At 49.6% G+C, this 23,851-nt stretch overlaps 1 protein-coding gene across 1 annotated transcript in view; it reads right to left on the bottom strand.

Moving 5' to 3' along the window:
- The window catches only part of LOC144610576 (uncharacterized), a 59,414-nt gene that overhangs the window by 3,901 nt on the left and 31,662 nt on the right, over positions 1–23,851 (bottom strand). Inside the window, exon 3 of the mRNA XM_078429385.1 lies at positions 6,003–6,993. Within this exon, the coding sequence (XP_078285511.1) occupies positions 6,003–6,993 (991 nt within the window). The remainder of the gene's footprint in view (positions 1–6,002; positions 6,994–23,851) is intronic.

Here is a 23,851-nt window from a genome sequence, read left to right as displayed (position 1 = left end):
ACAGGGAGAACGTGCAAACTCCACCCAGAGGTCAGGGTGGAACCCGGGTCTCCTGCGCTTTGAGGCAGCGGCTCCACCCGCTGCTACATTATGGCGCTCCGAGTTATCAACTCACCCTAATCTTAGCCCACTCAGTCATGGGGCAAACATGCAAACACCATGCGGACTGCAGCAAAAGTCAGGATCGTACCCAGCTCCCTGTCGTGCGGTCCTGACCTCCCATCTACCTCACTACAGACCATTGAACTATGCAGGAAGATTGTTCCCGATGTTGGGGAAGTCCAGAACAAGGGGTCACAGTTTAAGGATAAGGGGGAAGTCTTTTAGGACCGAGATGAGAAAGTTTTTTTTCACACAGAGTGTGGTGAATTTGTGGAATTCTCTGCCACAGAAGGTAGTTGAGGCCAGTTCATTGGCTATATTTAAGAGGGAGTTAGATGTGGCCCTTGTGGCTAAAGGGATCAGGGGGTATGGAGAGAAGGCAGGTACGGGATACTGAGTTGGATGATCAGCCATGATCATATTGAATGGCGGTGCGTACAGGCTCGAAGGGCCGAATGGCCTACTCCTGCACCTATTTTCTATGTTTCTATGTTTCTATCTTTAATCGGACTTTATCTTGCACCAAATGTTGCAGCCTTTATCTGTGCAGTGCGGATGGCTTGACTGCCAACATATACAATCCTTAACTGGATGACACATAAATCAAAGCTTTATGCTCTACCTCACTCAGTACATGACAATAATAAACTCAACTAATAACAACATTTAAGAGACGTTTGGACAGGTGTCCCCGCTGAGGAAAGTTTTTTGAGAGGGATGGCACTGTAGCGCAGCGGTAGAGTTGCTGCTTTACAGCGAATGCAGCGCCGGAGACTCAGGTTCGATCCTGACTACGGGTGCTGCACTGTAAGGAGTTTGTACGTTCTCCCCGTGACCTGCGTGGGTTTTCTCCGAGATCTTCGGTTTCCTCCCACACTCCAAAGACGTACAGGTATGTAGGTTAATTGGCTGGGTAAATGTAAAAATTGTCCCTAGTGGGTGTAGGATAGTGTTAATGTGCGGGGACCACTGGGCGGCACGGACTTGGAGGGCCGAAAAGGCCTGTTTCCGGCTGCATATATATGATATGATGATGATGATATGGTTCACATGTGGGCAAATGGGACCAATGTGGATGGGGCATTCTTGGTTAAACATAGAAATATAGAAACATAGAAAATAGGTGATCATGGCAGATCATCCACAATCAGTAACCCCGTGCCTGCCTTCTCCCCATATCCCTTGATTCCACTAGCCCCCAGAGCTCTATCTAACTCTCTTTTAAATTCATCCATTGAATTGGCCTCCACTGCCTTCTGTGGCAGGGAATTCCACAAATTCACAATCGTCTGAGTGACAAAGTTTTTTCTCATCTCAGGTTTAAATGGCCTCCCCTTTATTCTTAGACTGTGTGGCCCCTGGTTCTGGACTCCCCCAACATTGGGAACATTTTTCCTGCATCTAGCTTGTCCAGTCCTTTTATAATTTTACACGTTTCTATAAGATCCCCTCTCATCCTTCTAAACTGAATGCAAGCCCAGTCTTTCCAATCTTTCCTCATATGACAGTCCCGCCATCCCGGGGATTAACCCGGTGAACCTACGCTGCACTGCCTCAATAGCAAGGACGTCCATCCTCAAATTAGGAGACCAAAACTGCACGCAATACTCCAGGTGCGGTCTCACCAGGGCCCTGCACAACTGCAGAAGGACCTCTTTACTCCTTCTGGATGTGGGATGAAACCGGAGATCACAAACTCCACGCAGCCAGCACCCGAGATCAAACATGGGGCGCTGGCACAGAAAGGCAGCTCTACCCGCTGTGCCACTGTGCCACCACACCATGAGCAAAGACTTATTCTTCACACCCTCTGCTTTCCACAGGCCCAAATGTTGCATCTGTACCCCTTCTCTTAACCATCAAATCCCCTCTCCACAAATCCCCTCTCACTCCAAGGACACCAGCTACTTGTCCATTCTACCCCTCCTTTCATCCAATGGCTTCTTGCGCATGTTAAATGTCTACAGACCAGTTGCTACATAGAAACATAGAAACATAGAAAATAGGTGCAGGAGTAGGCCATTCGGCCCTTCGAGCCTGCACCGCCATTCAATATGATCATGGCTGATCATCCAACTCAGTATCCCGTACCTGCCTTCTCTCCATACCCCCTGATCCCTTTAGCTACAAGGGCCACATCTAACTCCCTCTTAAATATAGCCAATGAACTGGCCTCAACTACATTCTGCGGCAGAGAATTCCACAGACTCACCACTCTCTGTGTGAAGAAATGTTTTCTCATCTCGGTCCTAAAAGACTTCCGCCTTATCCTTAAGCTGTGACCCCTTGTTCTGGACTTCCGCAACATCGGGAACAATCTTCCCGCATCTAGCCTCTCCAACCCCTTAAGAATTTTATATGTTTCAATAAGATCCCCCCTCAGTCTTCTAAATTCCAGCGAGTACAAGCCCAGTCTATCCAGTCTTTCTTCATATGAAAGTCCCGCCATCCCAGGGATCAATCTGGTGAACCTTCTCTGTACTCCCTCTATGGCAAGAACGTCTTCCCTCAGATTAGGAGACCAAAACTGTACGCAATACTCCAGGTGCGGTCTCACCAAGGCCCTGTACAACTGCAGCAGAACCTCCCTGCTCCTATACTCAAATCCTCTTGCTATGAATGCTAACAATTCTTACACAAGGCCCAAAAGTTTCACTGTCATTCTGTTGAGTTTCATTGCCTATATATCTCGTTCCCTCCAGACCCACAGCCAACAATGGCCCATTTCCTTGATCATCGTTATTTTTTTTGCATTTCTTTCATTCATTGTTCTATATCTCTCTATTTCTAACCTTCTCTATCTCTCGTTTCCCTATCCCTGACTTTCAGTCTGAAGAAGGGCCTCGACCCGAAACGTCACCTATTCCTTTTCTCCAGAGATGCTGCCTGACCCGCTGAGTTACTCCAGCTTTTTGTGTCTATCTTCGGTCCCAAAGTGAATCAGGGATGCCACAGAGGTTAGTTCAGTTTAGTTTAGTGTCACGTGTACCGAGATACAGTGTAAGAAAATAACTGCAGATGCTGGTACAAATCGAAGGTATCACAAAATGCTGAGTTACTCCAGCATTTTGTGATACCTTCGAGATACAGTGTCAAGCTTTTGTTGCGTCCTAACCAGTCAGCGGAAAGACTATACATGATTACAATCGAATCGTCCACAGTGTCTTAGATGCAGCCTGACCTGCTGAGTTACTCCAGCATTTTGTGATACCTTCGATTTACAGAGTAAAGCTTTTGTTGCGTCCTAACCAGTCAGCGGAAAGACTATATATGATTACAATCGAACCGTCCACAGTGTACAGACGCGGGACAAAGGGAATAACGCAAATAATGTGTAGGAATGAACTGTGGATGCTAGCTTAAACCGAAGATAGACACAGAAAGCTGGAGTAACTCAGCGGGACAGGCAGCATCTCTGGAGAGAAGGAATGGGTGACGTTTGGGGTCGAGGCCTTTCTTCAGTCTGTGAGAATAACGTGAGTAATGTTCAGTGACAGATCTGAGAGCAGATTAAGGAGCATAAGGTAGACACAAAATACTGCCTGCCCCGCCCGCTGAGTCACTCCAGCATTTTGTGTCTGTCCTCGATTTAAACCCGCACCTGCAGTTCCTTCCTACACATTAAGACGCGCAAGGTTGGTATAAGAAATGCTGCTGTTGGAGTAGAGATTTAAAAGGGTGGAGCAATTGTAATGCGTGTTTGCAGATCCACGCCTGTGTTCAGCCCAGAAACAGGCCATTCGGCCCACCATGTCCATGCTTTCCACTTTCCCCATTCCCCCACGTTAGGAAGCTATGCTTCCAGGCCTTCCCTGTTCAAGTGCCTGGTTAAATGTCTTTGTAAACCATTGTGTGATCGCAACTGATCCCACCACTATCTCTGGCAAAGATTAAGAATGATCAGCCATGATCACATTGAATGGTGGTGCTGGCTCGAAGGGCCGAATGGCCTCCTCCTGCAGCTATTGTCTATTTCCAATAACATGTTCCAAATATCAACCACTGTGTAAAATCAAACTTTCCCCTTCGATCCCACAAATTCCTTCCTCTCACCTGAAACCTATACCCTTTCTTTTTGATACTCTTACCAAAGGCAAAAAGGTTCTGACTGTCTACCCTATCTATGCCTCTCTTATCTCTGAATATTAGATTCATCTACGAACCTTATAATCTTCTACCAACTCTCCCCTCAGACCCTTTCACTCTTGAGAAAACAAGCCCAGACTACTCAAACCTCCAAGGTAGACACAAAATGCTGGAGTAACTCAGCGGGACAGGCAGCATCTCTGGAGAGAAGGAATCCAAAACGTCACCCATTCCTTCTCTCCCGAGATGCTGCCTGCCCCGCTGAGTTACTCCGGCATCTTGTGCCCACCTTCGATTTAAACCAGCATCCGCAGTTCTTTTCCTACTCAATCTTCAACTTTGGTTGGGCTGCATTTGGAGTATTGTGTGCAGTTCTGGCCTCCCCTTTACAGTAAGGCAGTGGAGCCGTTGAGAAGGATGCAGAAGAGGTTGACCACAATGCTACCCAAAAAGCTGGAGTAACTCAAGGAGATCCTTCTTCCCTGTGGCTATCAAACTGTACAACTCCTCCCCCTTCTGTCGTGGGGTAGACTGAGACTGAGACCCTTCCCCCTGCCCCCCCAATCTTTGCACAACCCCAATCCTTTCCACTCCTCACTTTAATTTCATATTTCATGTATTTTGTGTTCTTATGACTGCTGGCAGATCAATCTCCCTGCTGGGATAAATAAAGTTCTACTGTATCGTATTGTATTGATATTGTACTATACATTATATAGATGTTGCACAATGCACCGTATAGATGTTGCACAATCCACCGTATAGATGTTGCACAATATACCCTATAGATGTTACACAATACGCCGTATAGATGTTGCACAATACACCCTATAGATGTTGTGATATATATTATATCGTTGTTGCACAAATATACCGTATATGTTGCACAGTACACCATATATATGTTGCACAATACACCATATAGATGTTACACAATGCACCATATAGATGATGCGCAACACACCCTATAGATATTGTGGTGTGTATTATATAGATGTTGCACAACGCAATATTGTATAGATATTGAACAGAGCAATACTGTATAGATATTGTACAATGCAATATTGTATATATATTGCACAATGCAATACTATAGATATTGTACAATGTAATACCGTATAGATATTGTACAATGCAATACCGTATATTGTACAATGCAATACTGTATATTGTACAATGCAATATTGTATAGATATTGTATAATGCAATATTGTACAGATATTGTACAATGCAATATTGTACAGATATTGTACAATGCAATATTGTATAGATATTGCACACGACAATACTGTATAGATTTTGTACAGTGCAATATTGTATAGATATTATACAGTGCAATATTGTATAGATATTGTACAACATGATATTGTATAGATATTGTACAATGCAATACTGTATAGATATTGTACAATGCAATATTGTATAGATATTGTACAATGCAATACCGTATATATATATATATATATATATTGCACAATGGAATACCGTATAGATATTGTGCAATGCAATACTGTATAGATATTGTACAATGCAATATTGTATAGATATTGTACAATATATTATATAGATATTGTATGTATCGTATCGTGGTGTCTAATGTTCTATTGTATTGTATTGTATAAAGTTCTATCGCATGGTATTGTAATATGGCTGGGTATCATGTTCCCCGTTTGTAGCCACAGGAAAGGATCTCCTGTTCCAATCCCGGTGAATCCTATCTGCATTCCCGCCAACCCAAGTCTCTGGTTGCAATGACTTTACCATCGCCCTGTGCACGGTCACCTCTCGGGGCGACGCCGGGGACGGGGACGTACCTGTGTGCGTGCGCAGGTGAGCCTTCAGGTGGGAGCTCTTGGTGTAGACCTTTCCACAGCCGGGATACTCGCAGCTGTGGCTGGCCACTCTCTTCTTCGCCCAGGCCTTCCGAGTCCGCTTGTGCTTGGGCTCCTCGAGAGCGCCGGGAGATGGCGCCGAGCCCAGGAGCGGGGAGGGCGTGGACAAGGCTGCGGCGTGGGCGGGCAGGGGGCCCTTGAGGCTGGACGTGTAGAAGTGGATCTGGCCCTGGTACTGCTGCGAAGGCTGAGGCGGGTAGTAGGGCGGGTAGCGGGAGAGCACGTGGTAATTGAGGGCCCCCGGCTGGTGAAGGTGGTGCCGGTAGTAGTCGGGCAGCTGGTACTGGGGCATCTGCTGGCTCCGCTGGTGGCACCTCAGATCAGTCGGAGATGTGGCCAGCGGCGGGTAGAACTGGCGGCCAAGGTGGCTCCCCGGCACCAAGACGGGCTTCTGCTCGGCGGTGGAGGAACCTGGCGCCAGGCGGCCTGGCTTAGGACCGCCATCTCCCGTTGGCATTGGCGGGCACGCCACCAGCTTCCCCGCCTGCGGAGGCAAAGGCTCCTGGTCCGCGCCACCCAGGGTGGTGTAGGTTTTACAGCGCGGCTCGACGCTGCTAACCTGGGCGCTGGGTCTCAGCTGGCTTGTTTGGACATCCGCGGACAAGAGTTCAGCCACCAGGCTGGTGCCCAGCGTGTCCGAGCTGCTCCACTCTGCGGGCTGGTGGGCGGCTTGCCTTTTAAACTTGCCGCTGTGGCCGTCCGACACCTGTGCCAGTGGGTACCCATGAGCGTTGGCATCGTGCTCGGCGCCGGACAGGTCCGACAGGAAGAGATCCAGGTCCAGGAAGGAGCTGAGGTCCTCGTCTTCTCGTTTGATCTGATCGGGCGCTAGAAGAGGCCTGGATCCATCTCCAGCCAAGGTCCTGCCACCGGCGCCGTTCAGCTTGGTCGGATTGTCCTCCACTTCCCACCACTGCAACACAAAAGGTCAAGACATCTCAGTTCCATTCCCATCTCCTACGTTGGAACAAGCCCCATTAAAACACCCGCTCCCAGTCCCCCCGAGACACATACAATGCGATGGTGCGTTATTCATCCAAGGAGGGAAATTCATCTGCCAACAGTCATAAAACGCAAGGTACATGGAGCGGCGCGGTGGCGCAGCGGTAGAGTTGCTGCCTTACAGCAAATGCAGCGCCGGAGACTCAGGTTCGATCCTGACTACGGGCGCCGTCTGTACGGAGTTTGTACGTTCTCCCCGTGACCTGCGTGGGTTTTCTCCGAGATCTTCGGTTTCCTCCCACGCTCCAAAGACGTGCAGGTTTGTAGGTTAATTGGCTGGGCAAATGTAAAAATTGTCCCTAGTGGGTGTAGGATAGCGTTAGTGTGCGGGGATCGCTGGGCGGCGCGGACCCGGTGGGCCGAACGGCCTGTTTCCGAGCAGTATCTCTGAACTAAAGATGAAACATGAAATTAGAGAGACGGGTGGAAAGGATTTTAGGATGTGCAAAGAATTCGAAGGGGAGGGGAGTCAGTCTACAGAAGGGGGAGGAGTTGTAGAGTTTGATAGCCCCAGGGAAGAAGGATCTCCTGTGGCATTCTGTGCTGCATCTTGGTGGGACCAGTCTGTTGCTGAAGGTGCTCCTCAGGTTGGCCAGTGTGTCATGGAGGGGGTGAGCTGTATTGTCCAGGATGCTCCGCAGTTTGAGAAACATGATCTCCAGATACCATCACCTCTCACCCTTCGTGGTCCCATCTCTCCCTCCAGTCCCAGGTGAAACCAGCCTCCCTTGAATTGTCCGTTCCCAATTTCGATCACACCAACATGAAGGGCCTTGCTAACTGCAGCCCAGGATCCAAGCCTTGGAACACTATTCCTAACCCATCACCACCCCTCCTCCCTTTAAGACATCGTCTATGGCTGACCCTCGTGGCATTAGCAGCTCCCATCTGGGGTGGGAGTCAGTTCTGTTCAACCACACTGACGTGAAGCAGACTTGAAATGTGTTACTAAATGAAGATACCCAGTCTGAAATTGAAAACACTCAGCAGGTCGGGCAGCATTGCATAAGGAAGAAAAATAGCTCTCTTTAATCGACATCTTCTTATCTCCTTTTATGGCTCCTTTAGTCCACTTTTCATCTCTTACCTGTACCCACCCATCTCACAATCAATCCAAAACACCTTGCCTATATCCACCTGTAACACTAGGACACACAGTGCTGGAGTAACTCAGCAGGTCAGCCAGCATCTCCGGAGAACTTGGATAGGTGACGCTTCAGGCTGGGAGCTTTCTCCCGACGCAAAACGTCACCCACGCATGTTCTCCGGAGATGCTGCCCGACCCGTTGAGTTACTCCAGCACTTTGTGCCCTTTTTACGTAAACCAGCATCTGCAGTTCCCTGGTTCTCCACCTATCACTTGCCAGGATTTGTCCAACCCTCCACCTCTTTTCCAGCTTTCTCTCTCCCCACCCCCCCCCCCCCCCACCTTCCAACAATCAATCTGAAGAAGGGTCCCCACCCGAAACATCATCTGTTCATTCCCTCCACAGATGCTGCCTGACCCACTGAGTTCCTCCAGCATTCTGTGCCCTACACTATAAAATAGAATTGACATTTCAGATCCGAGACCCTTCGTTAGAGCACAGGATCCATACCACAGACCAACGTATTGTGCTAAAGGCCCCATTTAGTTTAGAGACACAGCGGGAAAACAGGCCCTTTTGGCCCACCGGGTCCACGCCAACCAGCGATCCCCGCACACTAACACTATCCTATACCCACTACGGACAATTTTAGTTTAGTTTAGAGATGCAGCGTGGAAACAGGCCCCTTCGACCCACCAGTTCCGCACCGACCAGCGATCCCTGCACATTGACACTATCCTATACCCACTAGGGACAATTTTTACATTTGCCCAGCCTACAAATCTGTACGTCTTTCATATCATATCATATATATACAGCCGGAAACAGGCCCCTTCGGCCCACCAAGTCCGTGCCGCCCAGCGATCCCCGTACATTAACACTATCCTACACCCACTAGGGACAATTTTTACATTTACCCAGCCAATTAACCTACATACCTGTACGTCTTTGGAGTGTGGGAGGAAACCGAAGATCTCGGAGAAAACCCACGCAGGTCACGGGGAGAACGTACAAACTCCTTACAGTACAGCACCCGTAGTCAGGATCGAACCTGAGTCTCCGGCGCTGCATTCGCTGTAAAGCAGCAACTCTACCGCTGCGCCACCGTGCCGCCCACACTTAGATTTGGAGTGTGGGAGGAAACTGAAGATCTCGGAGAAAACCCACGCAGGTCACGGGGAGAACGTACAAACTCCGTACAGACGGCGCCCATAGTCGGGATGGAACGCGGGTCTCCGGCGCTGTTTTCGCTGTAAGGCAGCAACTCTACCGCTGCGCCACCGTGACCACCCTTTAACCTACATAATTGGCTTGGTAAATGTAAAAATCCTACACCCCCAACTTGAAGCATTAACTGTTTCTCTTTCCACAGATGCTGACTGATCCACTGTGTGTTTCATGCCATTTTCTGTTTTTGTTTCGGATTTCGAGCGACTGCATTTTTTAAAGGTTTCGGATCGGGTCCCTTCTTCAGATTGGGGGTGTGAGGGAGGGGGGGGGGGGTGGGGAGAAAGCTGGAAAAGGGGCAAAGGACAAAGACAGCCAAGTGATAGGTGGATAGGGGGATGAGGGGTAGGGTGGTGGGAGAAACAAGTGTGCCACAGGAAAGAGAGATAGGGAGAACTGCAGATGCTGATTTACAACAAAAAAAAACGCAAAGTGCTGGAGTAACTCAGCGAGTCAGGCACCATCTCTGGAGGACATCGATAGGTGATGTTCTGCGTTTTAGGTTGAGACCTTCCTTCAGACTGAAGAAGAGTCCCGACCCTTAACGTCACCTTTCCACATCCTCCAAAGATGCTGCCTGAGCCACTGAGTTACTCCAGTGTCTTAGAGTCGAAACCCGGGCCTGATCAGAGAAGGTAGTTGAGGCAGGGACTATCACAACGTTCCTCAAGCAATTAGACAGGTACATGGATACGACAGGGTTTGGAGGGATGTGGGCCAAACGCAGGCAGGTGGGACTAGTGTAGCTGGGGCATGTTGACCAATGTGGGCAAGTTGGGCCGAAGGGCCTGTTTCCACACTGTATCACTCTTTGATCAAAGATCACCCGGGAAAATATATATATTTTTTTAAATTGAGACCAAATTGAAAACAAAGTGAACTAAATATCGGCTCGTCTTTCAATTACAGAATCTAAAAAAATAAAAAATAAAATTCTTTTTCACACAGAGTGTGGTAAATCTGTGGAATTCTCTGCCACGGAAGGTAGTTGAGGCCAGTTCATTGGCTATATTTAAGAGGGAGTTAGATGTGGCCCTTGTGGCTAAAGGCATCAGGGGGTATGGAGAGAAGGCAGGTACGGGATACTGAGCTGGATGATCAGCCATGATCATATTGAATGGCGGTGCAGGCTCGAAGGGCCGAATGGCTTACTCCTGCACCTATTTTCTATGTTTCTATGTTTCAATCAGTCCAAATATTGTGGAACCATGGAGACTGTTTTATTATGAGTTACCCTCAACATCCTGTTTGATTGCTATCTTGCCCTTTTGTCAACTTTGTTCCCTGTTGGAAACTATTCTGCTGTGCCAACTTCCTGTCCCATTGCTTCACCGGGACTGGAGCTGGTACTCAATAGTGTCTAATCAGGGCGACAAATTCAAATAGAGACCAGTTGGATAAGCTGAGAACAGAGGTGCAGTGTTCCAGTGTGTGGAGATGCAGCTGTTAAACAAGAGTGTGGGACTCCCAGCCTTGCACCTGAGCTTTCCTACCCGCACCGCCCCCAGGGAGTGGCAACTTGCTTGACTGCCACAGGGCGTTCGGGAGATGACGTACGCCACTTCCCTCCGGCCCTCTCTCTCTCACCCTGTCCCAGAAGTGGTGGCTTCACCTCTGGGAGAGGGACCTCCCACCGTGCCCAGACCAGCGACCAAAATCACCAGGACCCTCGGAAACGTGGGGATCTGGCAGGATAGACTTCCCGGATAGACTTCCTCTTCACATCGAGGGCCGTCACGGTCAGACACACCGTCAGACACACCGACCTCGCGCCGGTGTTCTTCTCTGACCACTGCCTCCTTCAGGCCACCTGTCACCGACAGGAGGACCGGAAGGCGGGCAGAGGGACGTGGAAGTTCAATGTGGAGCTGTTGACCCCGGAGAACGTTGAGGAGCTAAAGAGGGACTACGCATGTTGGAGAACTGTGAGGCCCCTCTTTGACTCCCCGACACTCTGGTGGGAGGCAACAAAGGAGAACATCAAGAAGTTCTTCGTCTCCAAAGGGGTTCAGAGAGCAAGACAGGGTAAGAGGGAATTGTGTCAACTCCAGACAGATCTGCAGCAACTGCTCCTTCTGCAGAAGAGAGGGGTGGATGTGAGGGAGGAACTGAGAGAGTTGAAGGGCCGGCAAGCTCGGCTCTTTACCTCTGAATCCTCCAAGATCATCTTCCGGTCCAGGGTCCGCCATGTTGAGCAGGATGAGACGTGCTCACGTTTCTTCTTCCATAAGGTTCACAGGGGGAGCTCTGTGATCAAAAGCCTTAGGGAGGAGGCCGGCTCGGTAACATCCTTGCAGACAGACATGCTAAAGATCTGCAGATCCTTTTATAAGGATCTGTACGACACAAAGACCACAGACAGCACCGCCTCCCAGAACTTCCTGTCCTCCATCACGGAAGTCTTGGACGACAGCAAGCGGGAGAGTCTGGAACAACCACTGACCCTGGAGGAGCTGACTGGCTCCATCCGTTCCTTTGACTCGAGTAAAACTCCCGGAGGCGATGGCTTACCGGCAGAGTTGTACTTGGCTCTGTGGGACTGGGTGGGCCCGGACCTGCTGGAAGTGTACAACGACATACTTCTAGCCGGCAGCATGTCAGACCCTATGAGGAAGGGCAGCATCACCCTGATCTACAAGCAGAAGGGGGAGATGAACGACATAAGGAATTGGAGACCCATCACATTGTTGAATGTAGACTACAAGATCCTGTCTAAGGCCATCGACAACCGGGTCAAGTCTGCTCTGGGACAGGTGATCCACCCGGACCAAACCTGTGCTGTACCTGGCAGGAAAATCTCAGACAGCCTGGTGCTGCTGAGAGATACCATTGCCTACGTGCAGGACAGACGGGTGGATGCCTGCCTGGTCAGCTTGGACCAGGAGAAGGCCTTCGACAGGATATCGCACACGTACATGAGGGACGTGCTCTCCAAAATGGGCTTTGGGGAGGGAATCAGGAAGTGGATACAACTGCTCTACACCGATATCTGTAGTGCAGTCCAAATCAATGGGTGGGAATCAGACAGCTTCCCCGTCAGGTCTGGAGTCAGGCAGGGTTGCCCTCTCTCCCCTGTCTTGTTCGTCTGTTGTATTGAGCCCTTTGCCGAATCCATCAGGACGGATGCGAGCATAAGAGGAGTGACATTGCCAGGCAGTGGGGGCACTCAGGTCAAGGCCTCCCTGTACATGGACGATGTCGCCGTCTTCTGCTCGGATCCAGGGTCGGTCCGCAGACTGATCAGCGTCTGCGACCAGTTTGAATCGGCCACGGGGGCCAGGGTAAACCGCAGGAAGAGCGAGGCCATGCTCTTTGGCAACTGGCCCGACCGATCTTCCATCCCCTTCACCATCAAGCCCGACTTCTTGAAGGTGCTGGGCATCTGGTTCGGGAAGGCTGAGGCATGTAACAAGAATTGGCTGGAGCGGATAGCCAGGGTGGGGAAGAAGCTGGAGCTGTGGAAGCAGCTCTCCCTCTCCTTCACACACTGAAGCTCGGTGCAGCCAACGCCAAGGCCCTGTGGGGGAGGACCACATTCTAGGGTCCTTCCGCTGCTGGACATGGGGGGCAGGGTGTGGTGGAGAGAGACGCCCCTCCAAACAAGGGCAGGGATTCTGTGTAAAGCTGGCAATGAATATCTGTATTGAATGTAGAACCTCCGGGAATGTCGGATGGAGTTTGTGAAAAGAAAATGTTTTTGTAAATATTTATTACTGGAATAAAGTATTTTTTTATATTTAAAAAAAACAACACGTCAACCCGTTCCACGGAGTTAAAATATATGGTGCAGCGGTAGAGTTGCTGCCTTATAGCGCCAGGGACCCGGGTTCCATCCTGACTACGGGTGCTGTCTGTACGGAGTTTGTACGTTCTCCCTGTGACAGGCGTGGGATTTCTCCGGGTGCTCCGGATTCCTCCGCACTCCAAAACCGTACGGCTCTAAGGCTAATTGGCTTTGGTAAAATTGTAAATTGTTCTTAGTGTGTGAAGCATAGTGTTAATGTGCGGGGATCGTTGGTCAGCGTGGACATGATGGGCTGAAGGGCCTGTTTCCGTATGGTATCTCTACAATCGGCGATCTCTACAATCTCTTACATCAGCGAGACCAAACGCAGGCTCGGCGATCGCTTCGCTCAACACCTTCGCTCAGTCGGCCTTGACCAACCTGATCTCCCGGTGGCTGAGCACTTCAACTCCCCCTCCCACTCCGACCTTTCTGTCATGGGCCTCCTCCAGTGCCATAGTGAGGCCCACCGGAAATTGGAGGAACAGCACCTCATATTTCGCTTGGGCAGCTTGCAGCCCAGCGGTATGAACATTGACTCCTCCAACTTTAGATAGTTCCTCTGTCCCTCTCTTCCCCTCCCCCTTCCCAGATCTCCCACCGTCTTCCTGTCTCCACCTATATCCTTCTTACCAGCATCTACAAAAATATGATTTGATTCAAAAGCTAGGATTTGATGATGAGTCTTTATTGGCACGTATCTAAGTGCAGTGAGACCAGTGAAACTGTTTGTTTACAAGAGTCACCAACAAAGTTACAAAACTTACTCATCCCTTCTTCGATTTGCATGCAATCCAGCCTAATCATACCACACATGAGGTTAACAGGTAGCAGCAAAATAACCAGAGTGCAGAATCTAGTGTTACAGCGACAGAGAAAGTGCAGGTGTAAAACAAATACAGAGGCCACAACAAGGTAGGTTGGAAGATCGTAATATGTGAACGGTCTCTTCAATGGTCCGATAAAAGTGGGGAAATAGCTCTTGCAGAATCTAGTGGGACGTGCTTTCAGGAGAATGGAGAAGGGCAAATAGGGAACGCCTGGGGTGTAATATGTCTTTGATTATATTGACCCATTTCTGGTTCCATGGCCACACCTGGACATGGAACTAACACTCAATAGTGTCTACTCTGGGTGATATATTCACATACAGACCAGCTGTTGGATAAGCCGAGAACACAGGCAGTGTTCCAGTTGTGGTAGCCCTTTGGCCCATCGAGTCTGTGCAGGCTCCCAATAGGTCAATTCCCTATACTATCCCCTGCACTTTTAGTTTAGTTTAGTTTAGAGGTGCAGCGCGGAAGCAGGCCCTTCGGCCCACCGAGCACGTGCCAACTAGCGATCCCCGCACACTAACACTATCCTACACACATTAGGGACAATTTTACATTGATACCAAGCCAATTAACCGACAAACCTGTATGTCTTTGGAGTGTGGGAGGTAACCGAAGATCTAGGAAAAAACACACGCAGGTCACGGGGAGAACGTGCAAACTCCGTACAGACAGCACCCGTAGTCGGGATCGAACCCGGGTCTCTGGCGCTGTAGGGCAGCAACTCTACCGCTGTGCCACCGTGCCACCCTTTTTAGAAAGGACAAAATCCGTACTTACAGCACCCGTAGTCAGGATCGAACCTGGGTCTCTGGCGCTGTAAGGCAGCAACTCTGCCGCTGCACCACAGTGCCTTATCAATGATTCTACCACCCACTCAGTATCCAGCCCACTGCTCCCCTTGGACATCCAGATTACCATGGCAAAGAGTACAGAATGCAGAACACAAAGGGTTTTGCCTTAACCCCGGCCTTCAGTTGTAAACGCTGGCCCCAACATTCAGCATCGACCACTGCCCACCAATGGAGTAACTTCCTGTTGCTGCTCTCTAAGGCAGCCACGATCTTGCCCATCTCCATCCATTCTCCTTCATTCCAAGGTTTGGATCCTGGCTTGCCCGGTCGGTCTATCCCTGGGGCTGAAATCCCCTCCATTCCTGGGAACGTTCTTCCAGATTTCTCCCCCATAGTACAATTTAGAGGCAGGCAGGCAGGTGGGACTAGTATAGATGGGACATGTTGGCCAGTGCGGGCAAGTGGGGCCGAAGGGCCTAGTTTCCACGCTGTTTGACTCTATGAACCAGTTTGAACAATCGCCCCAGCGGTATGAACATTGATTTCTCTAACTTCAGAATGCTCCTCTGTCCCTCTCTTTCCCCTTCCCAGTTCTCCCACTGTCTTCCTGTCTCTTACTACATCCTATCTTTGTCCCACCCTCTCCCCTGACATCAGTCTGAAGAGTCTCGACCCGAAACGTCACCTATTCCTTTTCTCCTGAAATGCTGCCTGGCCCGCTGAGTTACTCCAGCATTTTGTGATACCTTCGATTTGAACCAGCATCTGCAGTTATTTTCCTACACCGCCCCGACTCAAAATGTTGTCTATCCATATCCTCCAGAGATGTTGTGTGACCCGCTGAGTTCCTCCAGCACTTTGTGCCAACTTCCCAGTAAATCTTCCTGTAACCATTACTAGGTTAATCCCCGGAATGGCGGGACTGTCATATGTTGAAAGACTGCACCGACTAGGCTTGTATACACTGGAATTTAGAAGGATGAGAGGAGATCTTATCGAAACGTATAAGATTATTATGGGGTTGGACGCGTTAGAGGCAGGAAACATGTTCCCAATGTTGGGGGAGTCCAGAACAAGGGGCCACAGTTTAAGAATAAGGGGCAGGCCATTTAGAACTGAGATGAGGAAAAACTTTTTCAGTCAGAGAGTTGTGAATCTGTGGAATTCTCTGCCTCAGAAGGCAGTGTAGGCCAATTCTCTGAATGCATTCAAGAGAGAGCTGGATAGAGCTCTTAAGGATAGCGGAGTCAGGGGGTATGGGGAGAAGGCAGGAACGGGGTACTGATTGTGAATGATCAGCCATGATCACATTGAATGGCGGTGCTGGCTCGAAGGGCCGAATGGCTTCCTCCTGCACCTATTGTCTATTGTCTATTGTCTATCCTCTGAGATCTTCACCACCTCCTGAACCACGGAGACGAGAGTTGGACGCAATGTCCCATGTGCAAGTTGGTAACTGTTGAGCAACTTGGCATTCAGCTCATCAAGTCCACGCCATCAACCACGCACCCATTTGCATGGATCCTGCACTTATCCTACTTCATCCTCCTGCATCCCGATCAACTCGTCCCCAATTCAATCACTCGCCTGTACACTGTGGGCCAAGCTCCCTACCAATATACATGTCGTGGAGATGTGTGAAGAAACTGGAGCACCGCAAGGAAACACTTGCAGACACACCAGGGGCTTGCAAACTCCACATAGGCAGCAACGGTCAGGTTTGAAGACGAGTGACTCTAGCTTTGAGGCAGTGCCTCTACAGTTCAGTTGAGTTTATTGTCACGTGTACCGAGGTACAGTGAAAAGCTTTTGTTGCGTGCTAACCAGTCAGCGGAAAGACAGTACATCATTACCATCGAGCCATTGACAGTGTACAGCTACATGATAAGGGAATAATGTTTAGTGCAAAGTAAAGCCAGCAAAGGATAGTCCAAGGGTCTCCAGTGAGGTAGATAGTAGTTCAGCACTGCTCTCGGTACACGTGACAATGAACTATCAAGGACCTACACCACTCTGGCCACATTCACATCTCGCTCCAACCATTCGGGAAGGTCCAGGAGACTGAAAACAGTGACCAGCGGGTTCAAGGACAGCTTCATCCTTGCAGATTTCTTAAGGGATTGGACAGGCAGGATGCAGGAAAAGTGTTCCCGATGTTGGGGGAGTCCAGAACCAGGGGGTGACAGTTTACGAATAAGGGGGAAGCCATTTAGGACTGAGACGAGGAAAAACCTTTTTCACCCAGAGAGTTGTGAATCTGTGGAATTCTCTGCCACAGAAGGCAGTGGAGGCCAATTCACTGGATGTATTCAAGAGAGAGTTAAATATAGCCCTTCGGGCTAACTGAATCAAGGGATATGGGGGGAAAAAGCAGGAACGGGGTACTGATTTTGGATGATCAGCCATGATCATATTGAATGGCGGTGCTGGCTCGAAGGGCCTACTCCTGCACCTATTTTCTATGTTTCTACGCAACCATCAGGCTCTTGAACATTGACCTCAGCAATGAGGATCTTTTACGGGTTGTGTCGTTGTTTGCATTAAGCACTTCAGTTATCTAGTATTGGAGTTATTCATTAATTGTAATTTTGATTATGATATATTACGTGTGTGTTTTGGGGCTTACGAGCCTGTCAGACTGCAGCAACTAGGAATTCCACTGTTCCATTATTGGTACATATGACAATTAAACACTCGTGGCTCTCTTAACTCTTGACACCCATCGAGTCATCGAGTCACACAGCACGGAAACAGGCCCATTGGCCCAACCTGCCCACACCCTGGCCAAAATGCCCCATCTACGCTAGTCCCACCTGCCCACATTTAGCCCATATCCCTCTCAACCTTGCCCATCCATGTAACTGTCTGAATGTCTTTTAAATGGTGTATGAAGAAACTGCAGGTAGACACATAGAGCAGGAGTAACTCAGCGGGACAGGCAGCGTCTCTGGTCAGAAGGCATGGGTGTCAAGACCGAAACGTCACCCAGTCTTTCTCTCCAGAGATGCTGCCTGTCCCCGCTGAGTTACTCCAGCTTTTTGTGTCTATCTTTTAAATGTTGTTCTTGTACAATGGCAGCTTGTTCCATTTACTCACCACCCTCCGTGAAACAAGTTGCCCCTCAGGTTCCTATTAAATCTTTATCCCCTCACCTGAAGCCTGTATCTGGTAATAGACTGCACAATTACCATAATCCATTCCCCTCATGATTTTATACACCTCCGTAAGATCACACCCTCATCCTTCTGCGGTCCTAGCCCGCCCAACCTCTCCCTATAGCGCAGGCCCTTAAGTCCTGGCAATGTCGATGCTCGGTGGCGCAGCGGTAGAGTTGCTGCCTTACAGCGCTTGCAACGCCGGAGACCCAGGTTCGATCCTGACTACGGGCGCCGTCTGTACGGAGTTTGTACGTTCTCCCCGTGACCTGCGTGGGTTTTATCCGAGATCTTCGGTTTCCTCCCACACTCCAAAGACGTGCAGGTTTGTAGATTAATTGGCTTGGTAAAAGTAAAGAATCGTCCCTAGTGTGTGTAGGATAGTGTTAGTGTACGGGTAGTGTAAGAAAATAACTGCAGATGCTGGTACAAATCGAAGGTATTTATTCACAAATCGAAGGTGTTTCTTTCACAAAATGCTGGAGTAACTCAGCAGGTCAGGCAGCATCTCAGGAGAGAAGGAATGGGTGACGTTTCGGGTCGAGACCCTTCTTCAGACTGATGTCAGGGGGGCGGGACAAAGGAAGGATATAGGTGAAGACAGGAAGACAGTGGGAGATCTGGGAAGGGGGAGGGGAAGAGAGGGACAGAGGAACTATCTAAAGTTGGAGAAGTCAATGTTCATACCACTGGGCTGCAAGCTGCCCAGGCGAAATATGAGGTGCTGTTCCTCCAATTTCCGGTGGGCCTCACTGTGGCACTGGAGGAGATCGCCGGTCGGTGCGGACTCGGTGGGCCTGTTTCCGCGCGGTATTTCTAAACTAAACTAAACATTTTCGTAAATCTTCTCTGTACCCTTTCCAACATGACAACATCCTACCTATGAGCAGGGTAACCAAAACTCAACACAATGGTCCAAATGCGTCCTCACCTACACCGTGTACTTTTGTACGTCCGGCTGAACGCGAGAAGGGGTGGTGTCTAAGTCTCCAAACTCAGGAGTCTGTTCCAATCCGAGCTGGTGGCTGACGCATTGGAACATGTCCTGATGCACTGTGGGAAAAACTCCCAATGACCAGGTACTGTGCCATCTTCTGGTTGAATCTTTGTCCCCCACTGCCTTCTCATCTATGTACTAAAACTCTCGTTTGTTATCTTGTTTGTGACTGAACTTCAGCCAAATCGGTACACGATAGCGCGACAATTTTAGGCCCACCTTACTCACCATCGTCACTTTAATGGTAAAAATGGTAGTGTTACTGAAATCGGTGTTATATTTTTTTAAGTTATTCACATTTTAAAGTTTAAATCTATCTCCTGGGGAGGGAGGGAGGGGGAGGAGGAAGGATAAGGGGGATGGAGTGCGGGGGGGCGGTAAGGGGGAGGGAAGGGGGGGGAGGAGGGGGTGCTGCACCAATGCAGGAGAGGTTTGGGCCCAACGGGTCCACTTGGTCTAGTAACTAATACAATTCCTTGGAGAACGTCGTGGATAGGTGATGCAGACACAAAATGCTGGAGTAACTCAGCGGGACAGGCGGCATCTTCGGAGAGACGGAATGGTCATGAGGAATAGGAATAGAATTAGGCCATTGGGCCCATCGAGTCCATGCTGTCGTTCAATCATGGCTGATCTATCTCTCCCTCCTCACCCCTGCCATTCTCCTGCCTTCTCCCCGTAACCCTTGACACCCGTACCAATCAAGAATCTATCTAACTCAGCCTTAAAAATATCCACTGACTTGCCCTCTGCAGCCTTCTGTGGTAAAGAATTCCACACATTCACCACCCTCTGATGAAAGAAAATTTTCCTCATCTCCTACCTAAAGGAACATCCTTTAATTAGCTACGACCTCTAATTCTAGGCTCTCCCAATAGTGGAAACCTCCTCTCCACATCCACTCTATCCAAGCCTTTCACTATTCTGTGTGTTTCAATGAGGTCCCCCCTCATTCTTCTGAACTCCAATGTGTACATGGTCAGTGTCGACAAGCGCTCTGGAGAGAAGGAATGGGTGATGTTTCAGGTCGAGACCTTTCTTCAGACAGAGAGTCAGGGGAGAGGGAGTCTAGAGATGTGGAAGGGTAAGGTGTGAAGATGGCTGATCAAAGCAGATGTTAAGGAAATGTAGAATGGTTCATTGTTAGCTGAGGGGAAACACAGCATACAATCAGTAATATTTAATCAGGAGGACAGTAGAACTAGTCGGAGATCTAGTGGAGGGAAGGAGAGAGAGGGAACACAAGGGTTACTTGAAGTTAGAGAAATCAAAATTCTTAACACTGGGTTGTAAGCCGACCAAGCGAAATAAGAGGCGACGTTTCAGGTCTGGACCCTTCTGTGGTCTGAAGAGTCCCAACCTGAAACATCACCTCGCCATGTTCTCCAGAGATGCTGCCTGACTTGCTGAGTTACTCCAGCACTTTTCTGCAGTCTCCTGTTTTGACAAATACGATTTCTTGACACTTTCCACAACCGGGGATATTTCCACAGTTTCTTGATCAATGCTCATCCTCAACTCAATTGATGTCAAGAACTCAATTGAAGTAACGAAGAGAGACACAAAGCGCTGCAGTAACTCAGCGGGTCGGACAACAACCCTGGAGAAGATGACATTTTGGACCAAAGTATTGACCAAGTTTCCATGATTTTGGGGTGTTACTTTGTTTTATCCAACTGCCTTGTCACAGCAGGGACTTCTATCCATCGGCTGGTGATCTCCACCTTTCAGTCCAAGAGACAAGGGCCACACAGTGGGTAGAGCTCCAACAAGCCTGGTTCAATCCTCGCCTCTGGTGCTGTCTGTGTGGAGCTTGCACGTTCTCCCCGTGACCATGTGTTTCCTCCGGGTGCTCCAGTTTTCTCCCACATCCCAAAGACGTGCAGGTTTGCAGGCTAATTGCCCCTAGGGTGTAGGGATGAATGAACGAATACGTTTATTGGTCAAGTGTGTGCAGGTACAAGGAATGTGCCTTGAATGACAAAGAGGGATGAACAGGTGATCGCTGGTTTGTGTGGAGTTGGTGGGACGAAGGGGCTGTTGTTTCCAAGCTTTTACATCGATGGGAAACGTTGAGAGGGAGACGAGCTAAATGCAGGCAGGTTGGACAAGTGTAGATGGAGCATCATTGGTTGGCATGGGCAAGTTGGGCCTAAGTGCCTGTTTCTGTGCTAAACGACGATGATCCATTGACTTAAGGTGTGGACTGGAGGGCTAAAATTGTCAGCTGGAACTTGCCCCCGTGTGTAGGTGAGAGTTAGAATCCTGGGGAAGTTGGAGGTGTGTTTAGTTCAGTTTAGAGGTGCAGCATGGAAGCAGGCCCTTCGACCCACCAAAGTCCACGCCAACCACCAATCACCCCATACACAAGTTCTATCCTACACACGAGGGACAATATTGCAGAGGTCAATTAGCCTACACTGGATGTGGGAGGAAACCGGAGCACCCGGAGAAAGCCCACGTGTTCACAGACTGAACGTGCAAACTCCATACAGACAGCAATAGACAATCGACAATAGATAATAGGTGCAGGAGGAGGCCATTCGGCTCTTCGAGCAAGCATCGCCATTCAATGTGATCATGGCTGATCATTCTCAATACCCCCTGACTCCGCTATCCTTAAGAGCTCTATCCAGCTCTCTCTTGAATGCATTCAGAGAATTGGCCTCCACTGCCTTCTGAGGCAGAGAATTCCACAGATTCGCAAGTCTCTGACCGAAAAATGTTTTTCCTCATCTCCGTTCTAAATGGCCTACCCCTTATTCTTAAACTGTGGCCCCTTGTTCTGGACTCCCCCAACATTGGGAACATGTTTCCTGCCTCTAACGCGTCCAAGCCCTTAATAATCTTATACGTTTCGATAAGATCTCCTCTCATCCTTCTAAACTCCAGTGTATACAAGCCTAGTCGCTCCAGTCTTTCAACATATGGCAGTCCCGCCATTCCGGGAATTAACCTAGTAAACCTACGCTGCACGCCCTCAATAGCAAGAATATCCGTAGTCGGGATCAAAGCTGGTGCTGTGAGGCAGCAACTCGACCGCTGCGCCACTGCCTCTACAGTTCAGCATAGGATTAGGGCAGGTGGTTAGCATGCACGCGATGGGCCGAAGGGTTTATTCTACGCTGCATGGCTCCATGACTCTATGACTTGGACCGTACGCGTGCCAAGACTCCTTAAGTTGAGACCCCACCTGTTTCCAGACAGGTTTAAATGTTGCAAATCCTCCCATCCCAGGTTCAGTCAGGGCTGGGCATTCCCCCATTATTCTGGCCAACAAGAAACGTGTCTGCCACTCACTAACCTGCTAGTTTATTCACAAAATGCTGGAGTAACTCAGCAGGTCAGGCAGCATCTCAGGAGAGAAGGAATGGGTGACGTTTCGGGTCGAGACCCTTCTTCAGACTGACTGCAATCTGCTAGTTTAGTTCAGTTCAGAGATACAGCGTGGAAACAGGCTCTTCTGCCCACCGAATCTATGCCGACCAGTGATCCCCACACACTAACACTATCCTACACACACACACATCATCATCATCATATATATACAGCCGGAAACAGGCCTTTTCGGCCCTCCAAGTCCGTGCCGCCCAGTGATCCCCGTACATTAACACTATCCTACACCCACTAGGGACAATTTTTACATTTACGCAATTTACAATTATACCAAGCCAGTTAACCTACAAACCTACGTCTTTGGAGTGTGGGAGGAAACCGGTGATCCCGGTGAAAACCCACACAGGTCACGGGGAGAACGTACAAACTCCGTACAGACAGCACCCGCGGTCAGGATGGAACCTGGGTCTCTGGCGCTGTGAGGTAGCAACTCTACCGCTGCGCCAACGATGGGATTTTACCAAGTGCCGCCATTACTGTCCACCTGACACTAGGCGGGCTACACAACGAGGTGTGGGAGATGCTAACTCTTCTCACAAGTGTGAGACGGGCTTCACACCCCCATTTTCTTGTGTTCCAAGTGTGTCGGAAGGAACTGCAGATGCTGGTTTAAACCAAAGACAGGCTGAAGGAGGGTCTCGACCCAAGACCCTTGGGTCCCCCGTTCCTTCTCTCCAGAGATGCTGCCTGTCCCGCTGAGTTGCTCCAGCTGTTTGTGTCTATCTTCCATGGTGACTTCCACACCATCCCATTGCAGCGCCAATGTTTCCAACGCATTTACTGAAACGCCCGAATTAACTCGCATTTAAAACCTTATTGCTCAATTCATGAATAGTAGAGAAACGTGTTTACTTGTGCCGTTTAACGTGACATTGTGAAAGGCACCTGGCACGGGTCCAGGCCTGACGCGTAGGTCCTAAACATGTTGCAATGTCAGCGGACAGATTCCAACCCGCGTTCAGACTTGTCCGCACATCATGTGCGTTCTTGCGTCTTGGCACAAGCACAGAGGTTGGAGGCTCAGTCAACAGACAAGATGGAGGGTTGGCCCCAGGCTGGATTAGCTTTGCTGGTGGCGGCTGGATTAGCTGTGTTGGTGGGGGCTGGATTAGCTGTGCTGGTGGCGGCTGGATTAGCTGTGCTGGTGGGGGCTGGATTAGCTGTGCTGGTGGCGGCTGGATTAGCTGTGCTGGTGGGGGATTAGCTGTGCTGGTGGTGGGGGATTAGCTGTGTTGGTGGGGGCTGGATTAGCTGTGCTGGTGGGGGCTGGATTAGCTGTGCTGGTGGGGGCTGGATTAGCTGTGCTGGTGGGGGCTGGATTAGCTGTGCTGGTGGGGGCTGGATTAGCTGTGCTGGTGGGGGATTAGCTGTGCTGGTGGTGGGGGATTAGCTGTGCTGGTGGGGGCTGGATTAGCTGTGCTGGTGGGGGCTGGATTAGCTGTGCTGGTGGGGGCTGGATTAGCTGTGCTGGTGGGGGCTGGATTAGCTGTGCTGG

This window comes from Rhinoraja longicauda, chromosome 37 (genome assembly GCF_053455715.1).
Source record: "Rhinoraja longicauda isolate Sanriku21f chromosome 37, sRhiLon1.1, whole genome shotgun sequence".
Classification (NCBI taxonomy): Eukaryota; Metazoa; Chordata; class Chondrichthyes; order Rajiformes; family Arhynchobatidae; genus Rhinoraja; species Rhinoraja longicauda.
The sequence above is the reverse complement of the archived record's forward strand: the minus strand, read 5'-3'. Positions and strand labels throughout refer to the sequence as shown.